We start from the raw sequence: 7,686 nt of genomic DNA on the forward strand, positions 1-7,686 counted from the left end.
TTCCCGCTTTTTGGTTTGTAGTTGTCCTCATTTGTCAATTGATGTCTCTGGTTCCCTGTTTACAATCTTGTAGGCTTATTTACTTTGGATCCTTCCATAGCTGGGTTGGTTTCTGGGTTATATCATCATGTGTGTGAACGGTCAGTTGTTCTTGGCTGTTGTTGCTTCTCTGTCCAAGGGCATCTCTTGGAAGGTTGGTCTGGTTTTAACAAATTCCCTTAGTTTCTGCTTATCTGGAAATGTCTTTAATTTCACCATCATATTTGAAGGACAATTTTGCTGAGTACATAATTCTAGGTTGGAAATTTTTCTCTTTCAGGGTTTTCTTTTTCTTTTTTATTGTGATTTGGGTGAGGATTTACAGAGCAAATTCACTTTCCATACAGCAGTTCACATACATTTTGTCTCATGACATTGACCACAGTTTCCCACAATGCAACAGCTCCCCTCTCACCTCCTCCCCACAGTTACCTCTTCCCAGTGCCCATCCCTCCATGGGCTCCTGCGCCTTGAGCTGTCTCCCTGTGCATAAGCAGCCCTTCTTTCTCCCATGATTCTTTCCGGGTTTTATATATACCATCCCGTCTTCTCACCTGCATGGTTTCTGTTGAGAAATCTGAGCTTAGTCTTACTGATTGCCCCTTGTAGGTAACTTTTCGTTTTTTCCAATGCTGCTCTCAGGATTCTTTCTTTGTCTTTGGTTTTAGTGAGTTTGATGATGATATGTCTTGGTGATTTTCTTTTGGGGTCTATCCTGTTGGGGTTCATTGGACTTCCTGAATGGATATATTCTCATCTTTCATCGTATCAGGGAAGTTCTATTCCAACAAGTTGTGGACCTTTCCTGTCTTTAATGACCTTTTGCTTTGTGTGTGATGTTACTGATATCCCACGACTCGTTTGGTTTGGTCATTGGTGTTCAGTGCATCAAAACTGTTCTTCAGGATGGTCTCTAAGTGTAGGCGGTATATAAATCGGGGTTGTATTATGGGTCTTGTAGACTTGTTTTATTTTTTTCAGCTTCCACTGAACTTGTATATGAGCAATTAATGGTCTGTTCCAGAGTTAGCTTTTGGCCTTATTCTGGCTGATGGTAATAGAGCTTCTCCATCGCCTGTTCTTACTGATGGAGTTGATTCAATTCCTGTGTATTCCGTCTGGAGAAGTCCACTTGTGTAGCTGCCGTTTATGTTGAAAATAGGTATTTTCAATGGATTAAGTTGTTGGTCTTGCAAAATTCTGTTGTGACTTTTAGCGTCTTTTCTATCACCAAGCCGTGTTTTCCAACTACGAATGATTCTTCCTTGTTTCCAACTTTGGTAGTCCAATCACCAGTAATAAGTAATAGTACATCTTGATTGCATGTTTGGTCAGTTTCAGACTGCAGAAGTTGGTAAAAATCTTCACTTTTTTCATCTTTGGCTTTAGTGGTTGGTGTGTAACTTTGAATAAATTTACTCTCTTAAGCTGGTTTTCCTTGTAGGCGTAAGGATATTATATTATCACCGACGTGTTGTGCTGCAGGGTAGAGAGATCTTTTATTTTCGAGATTTTTTTTTCTTTTTTATTGTGATTTGGGTGAAGGTTTACCAAGCAAGTTCATTTTCCATACAGCAGTTCATATACACATTTTGTTTCATGACGTTGACTGCAATTCCCCACATTGTAACAGTTCTCTTCCTACTTTTCCTCCCTGTATAAGTTCTCTCTTCTCTGTGTCCTTTCCTATGGGTTCCTGGCCATTCCCCCACCCCCCCCCCCCCCCCAGCTCACTGTGTAAACACTGCCCTTCGGTTCTCCCATGATTGATCACTCTAAGGAGTGTATCCACCTGGTGTAAATGTTCACCCCATATACCTGTCTATTGTTTGGCTGGAAGCCATGGGAGTGAGTTCAGTTTCAGACCTGAAGGGTAACTAGGGCCATAGTCTGAGGGGGGGGGGGGGTCTCACCAGGCTCTATCAGACCAGTAAACCTGGTTGTTTTTCTTTCTTTTTTTTAAATTTTGAGTTTAGTTCCATACTGTTGTTCAATTCTATCCAGGATTCTTGTACTGATCCCTTTCTGAGTGGTTGACAGTGGCCAGACACCATCTAGATCTGGTCTCATGGTTATATAGGCTGAGGTTCACTTGGTCCACTAGTCCCTTGGACTAATTATTTTCATGTATTTGTTTTTTTTCATTGTTCTTTGCTCTGGATGAGGAGATACCCATTTTTGCAGCTAGATAGCCATTGCAAGCTTTTAATACCCCATTTGCTACTCAACCAAAGTAGGATGTAGAACAATGTTTTGGTGTAATACATCATCCATCCCATTTGAGCTTGATGTGTTCAGGAAGGATCTTGAATGTTGTTTCTGACGACAAATCCTACGCCATTTATCTTCGATTTGTCATTCCTGGCATAGTAGACCATCTGTATGATCGTTTGATTCCTAATGGCCAATCCCAGTCTATTTCAGCTCTCTAAAGTCTAGGATGTCAATCTGTTCCCTTTCAGTTGTGACAACTTTCAGTTTTCCTAGATACACACTTTATACATTCCACGTTCTGATTATTAATGAATATTTGTAGCTGTTTCTTCCCATTTTGACTTGTGCCTCATCAGCAAATAAAGGTCCCAAAAGTTCTGCTCCATCCGTGTCATTAAGGTCGGCTCTGCTTCGAGGAGGCAGCTTTTCCCCATCTGTACTTTGAGCGCCTTCAAAGCTGTGGGCCTTATCTTCAGGTGCTGTATTAGACAGCTTTTCACTGCTGTCCTAAGGTTTTTAGTGGCCAGGTTTTCAGAAGTGGACGGCCCCTTCCTTCTTCCCAGTCTTACTCTGGAAACTCCACTGAAACCTGTCTGCCATGGGTGACCCTGCTGGTATTTGCTAACAGCAGTGGTACGGCCTCCAGCCTTACAGCAACATGCAAGCCACCACAGTATGACAGACCGACAGACACGTGGTGGCTAGCATACATAGTGATCATTTATTGGTCCCTTTCTACTTGTGAGGGAGCTCTGGTGGTATAATGCCTAAGGCATTAGGCTGCCAACCAGAAGGCTGGCGGTTCAAACCCACCAGCCACTCGGAAGATTGGGCAATCTAATTCCATAGAGATAGTGCCTCGGAAACCCAAGGGGAGGGGTTGCTATGAGTTGAATTGACTCGGCAGTGAGTTTGGGTTTTTTTTTTTTTTTTAAATGTGAGGTTGAAAAGCTGTCTCCTACGAGGCTCAGTCTGGTGTGGAAATAGACCATGACAGTGTCGTTTGTTCTGGGAAGTGCCGCTGGAGTCCTGGGGAAGGCATGCCCACGGGTGTGGGAGGGTACTGAGGTTTCAAGATACCCAGAACCCAGGAACCAGCATATGCAAGGCACCAGCTGTGAGCAGATGACGTTGCTAGGGCTGTGGGATGTGTGAAGAGGGTGATGGGGGAAGAGATCGGATAGGATCATTCAGGCCCAGACATCTTACCTACTGTGAGAAGATGTCTACTGTATGAGGGTCCATACCAGCCAGTGACAGTTTTGATCACTCAGGCCCTTGGAAGTAGACTAGGGGCGGGGACTGTCAGTTAGGAGGCCTGTCGCTGGTGGGGGTAGTGAAGTTGAAAAGGAAAAAGTTTCAAGTTGGAAGAGCTAGACAAGACTTCCAGACTAAATCTGGGCCGTATGGAGGATGCTAAGATTTATGTTGAGTTTCTCGTTGGGGTGCTGCTGCTGGTTAGGTAAGAGATGGGAAAAGAAAGGCAGCTTTGGTTTTGGAAATGGTTAGGCCCTCATGGAACAGAGTGAATGGCTCTCTGGGAGTCGAATGAGGCTCTAATGACGAGACTCAAATCCTTGAGGGAGTTGAGGATGGAATGGGGTGCTCCAGATTTTACGGGGTGGCTGGCTAAAGAAAGGTGAGCTCACAGAATGGAATGAACATCGGGCTGATCCTCCCTGTGGAGGAAGCTTGGCTTTGCTTGGAGCTCCAAGTCGCGTCAGCAGCAGTCCCATGTGGTTGGGGAGTCTTGACAGTGGCCACATCTTAGCCTGTGGGCAGCCACTCGTGTCTCTTGCTGCCCTGGTGATGACAGTGGCCTTACGGAATGAGACTGGCTCTGGGAGTCACGAGCGTGGTGCATTTGCTAGTTGTTGTGTGACCTAGGTGAGCTGTACAAACGAGCCTTGTTCATTGTGGGCTGGTGTAGTGTTGTGAACGAATGGCAGAGCCACGCACCTCGCACTCACACCTGGATCCTAAACGGAGGATACTGGGTCTCCTTGGTGCCTGCTTGGTTTGCATACCACCCTCCCACTGAAGGCCAGGAAAGGGTTGGGTGCAAACTTCACTCGGGATGTAGTCTTTAGGATCCTGGTTCTTTCAACAGCCTCCAGAAAGGGTTCCCCTAAGTGCTATCTTGTGTAGAAAAGTACTCCTGTTTTCCCTTCTAGGCAAAATACTCCATCAAGAGAAGAAACAGGTACTAGAACCCATTTCCTGAAAATCAGCTCTTGCTGTGGTTGGCATTTTTCTGGGCAGAGTAGCCTGTAGCCCCTTTCTCTGTGGAGTGGGATAAAGCAAATAAGCCTGCTGGTTATCAGTTCCAAGGAGCTCTTGTGGCTTAGTGGGTGGGGTTGCTAACTGGGAGGTTGGTGGTTCAAACCCACCAGGTGCTCTGGAAGAAAGATGAGGCATTCTTCTGTAAAGCTTCTGTAAAGGTTTACAACCTTGGAAACCCAATGGAGATGACTATGAGCTAGAATCGACTTGATGGCATGGGGTGTGTGTGTGTGTGTGTCTCAGTGCTGGAAGGAACCCTAGAACTGTGGTTGGTGGGTTGTGCTCTTGTACGTTTACATAATAACCTCTCTTTTGCTTTAATTCAGCAATTATTTTTGTCCATGGACAAAGCAGAAGCTATGCAGACTAGTCTGCTTTCTAAATGCCTCTGACAAATCAGCCTGCTGGATCCAGGCCCTGTGTGCAGGCCTCCGCTTTGACCTGCGTGCACCATGGGGCTGTGAAAACTGCAGTCTCATGGGATACCTCCCTGGGGTAGCACTGGAGAGGCCACCAAATGGTGGATGAGGAGGAAATACACCGTGGTGACTGTGAAGCCGGAAGGAAGGAGGGAACATGGCTTGGGCAGCTGATGCTCTGACCCAAGTCTGTGCAACCTTCGGAATTGAACTTGGTTCTTTCTGAGTCTGCTTTCAGCTAGAGAAGTAGGAAAAACACAAGTTCAAGCTTTTTGTCATGTATTGTGTATAAAAAAAATGCAGCAGGATCTGCAAGGCGTTGGGTGAGAGGCCAACTGTTGGGAAGACGCCTCAGCTCTGCTCCAGGTCGGCCACCAGGTAGGGCTGGGTGTCCCTCAGGGCCTGGAGGAACAGGTCCTTGCAGGCCTGGTTCCAGGCGGGTGTGAAGCTGAAAAGCTTCCTCATCTTGAGAGCATTGGTGCTCTCTGCCTGCACTGCCTGGTACTGCTCCTCGTTCAGAACCAAGCCGTAAAGGGCATCCAGCACCCCGGCCACGTCTGTGACGCGCGTGATGAGGGCTGCTCGGTGCCGATCCACGAAGTGCAGTCCTGGGGGTGGGAAAGAGCATGTAAGCCGGCACCCGGGGTAGGTGTGCGTGGGGTCTCGGCCCTGCTGAATTCTGCTTGCTTCAGAAACTCCTGAGAGCAGCCCTGGGGTAACCCCGGGACCCACCAGGACTCCAGGTGGAGGTGTAACGTGGGTGTCTTTGCTCCCCGCCCCCCCCAGGCCGGGCTCAAGGAGGTGAGCTGGCCCAGCCTTGCTCTCGGGGTCGTGCACGGGGAGGGGCGGGAGACACCCAGGCAGGGGCAGCTGGGGTCCTCACCTGGCTTGGCCGCCATCTGAAGGGGGGCTGGACGTGCTGCCGCGGCTGGTGCCACTGGCATGGCGCCAGGGCCTGTAAGGAAATGAGTCAAGCGTTCGCTTCCCGTCCCCCAGCATTTCCTGCAGTCTCTGGGGTCGGGACCCAGTAGATAGAGGGAAGCATGAGGAGCTAATTTTTTTTGAGAGAGAGTAGGAGGAACAGAAAGGGGAACAGTGCCAGGTGGAGAGGGCTGGGGCGGAAGGGACGCCGGGGGCCCCGGGGCGCTCACCCTTGCTCGAGGCCTGCTGCAGCCGCTCGGCCGACTCCTGCATGCCCATGTCGCGCAGCACGAGCGCCGTGAGCTCGGCGCCGTACTCCTCCAGGTAGAAGCTGACCATCTTGTCGGTGAGGTCTATGGCATCCATGGCCAGCAGCGTGCCCCGTGGGATGCGCCCGAAGCCGTCGCGCAGCGGCACGGACAGCAGCTTCAGCTTGAACTTCTTGAGCTCTTCGGCGGTCAGGTTCTCCAGCGCCTCCAGGATGGCGTCGCGCGCCAACCCCATGGCTCTGGGCTCCGCCGCCAGTGCTCGCCCGAGCCCGCCGCCGCCGCCGCCGCCGCCGCCGCGGACGACGAGGAAGTTTGCTTGGGGAAGTACCTGAGACTCCCCGCCTTCTCCAGCCTCCAGCCTCCGCCCCGGCAGGTCCGTTGGTCCCCGCCCACCGAGGCCTCTGGACTCAGCCTCCGGCCATTGAGGGCTCTGGCCACTGGGGGGCGTCAGGATGCTGTCCTCAGGCCCGTCGGCGGCTCAGATTCGGGAGCTGGAGCCCAGGGGCTCATGGATGGCTTTTGAGTCTCCGGGCTTCACCACCTTCCCAAGACCAGAGTCTCCTGGGCTCGCTCTCACTGTGTTTCTTAGAATCCAGCAATTGTAGAACCCTGAAATCCTCACGTTTCCCTGAACCTTGGCATCCTCTCTCACATGTCCGGAAGGATGGAGCTCCCCATATTCTACTGGGGAGCACTGGGGTGTTTATAAAAATAAAATAAAAAAAAAAGCGTAGCTACCTTTTAGCTCTGAGAGCCTTAGTTTCCCTTTCTGTGATATGGAGAAAAGGGCACTAACTCAGGGCTACTGACAGCTTACCAACTATCTCCCGGGGGCTCAGGATTTGGTGCCAGAACCTATGTTTCTTGGGAAGTGATGCCAAGAGCCACTTGTGATGGTCGAGAAAATTCTCATTTGGAGGGAGAGGCACTGTAGGTTCAGAGGGCTTGGCCCTGAAGAGCAGGTGAAAAGATGGGGTAGGGATTCCATTGGAGGCTGAGCTGTGAGAATCCTGAGGTTGGCCTCAGCATGGCCGGAAAGGCCCTCCTAGTCCAGTTCCTGTGGACTGCACCCCCTTATCTGGGTCTCCCCCCATCTATGACTGGCAGGTCCTCCACTTCTCTTTGCCTCTAAGCCTTTGCACATTGCTGTTCTGTCACTGTGACAAACTCCTGAGACTTTAGGTGTCAAGTTCAATGTCACTTTCTCTGGGAAACCAAGATTAGGGCCCCTGCCGGACTAGTATATAACACCAGTTAAAGCTGTATATTTGTTTAACATGTGGCTTCCCTGACAGTCCAATCATGTCTGCCCAGATCATTGCTGTATCTTCAGCATCCAGAATAGTGCTTGGCACATAGTAGATGCTCAACAAATACTTATGAAATGAATAACGAATGAATTGGCCTTGTGGCAATAACTGGAAGGTGCACCTTATGTGCAAACTCTTGGCCTGACCGTGTCCTTGGCAGCTTCCAGGAACTGAAAGACCATGGACTTGAAGCCAGCTCTCCTTCCTAGGTAGATATCGGGAATCCTTCAT

The 7,686-nt window shown here is 49.6% G+C and overlaps 1 protein-coding gene across 1 annotated transcript; it reads right to left on the reverse strand.

The window, feature by feature from the left end:
- Nucleotides 1-5,306: 5,306 nt before the first annotated feature.
- LOC103205013 (apoptosis-associated speck-like protein containing a CARD) lies at nt 5,307-6,380 on the reverse strand. Its single transcript, XM_042782232.1, has 3 exons — nt 6,107-6,380; nt 5,839-5,910; nt 5,307-5,563 (listed from the first exon to the last, which is right to left on the reverse strand). The coding sequence occupies exons 1-3, from the start codon at nt 6,378-6,380 to the stop codon at nt 5,307-5,309; spliced, it is 603 nt and encodes a 200-aa protein (XP_042638166.1).
- Between the last annotated feature and the right edge of the window lie 1,306 nt (nt 6,381-7,686).

This window comes from Orycteropus afer, unplaced genomic scaffold (genome assembly GCF_000298275.1).
Source record: "Orycteropus afer afer isolate SDZICR_OR568_19922 unplaced genomic scaffold, OryAfe1.0 scaffold00266, whole genome shotgun sequence".
Classification (NCBI taxonomy): Eukaryota; Metazoa; Chordata; class Mammalia; order Tubulidentata; family Orycteropodidae; genus Orycteropus; species Orycteropus afer.

Coding starts and splice junctions, on each gene's coding strand:
- LOC103205013 (XM_042782232.1), bottom strand. CDS start 6,380: ATGGGGTTGGCGCGCGACGCCATCCTGGAGGCGCTGGAGAACCTGACC. Junction 5,911..6,106: donor GCAGCAGGCCTCGAGCAAGG/GTGAGCGCCCCG, acceptor ATTTCCTTACAG/GCCCTGGCGCCATGCCAGTG. Junction 5,564..5,838: donor TCAGATGGCGGCCAAGCCAG/GTGAGGACCCCA, acceptor TCCCACCCCCAG/GACTGCACTTCGTGGATCGG.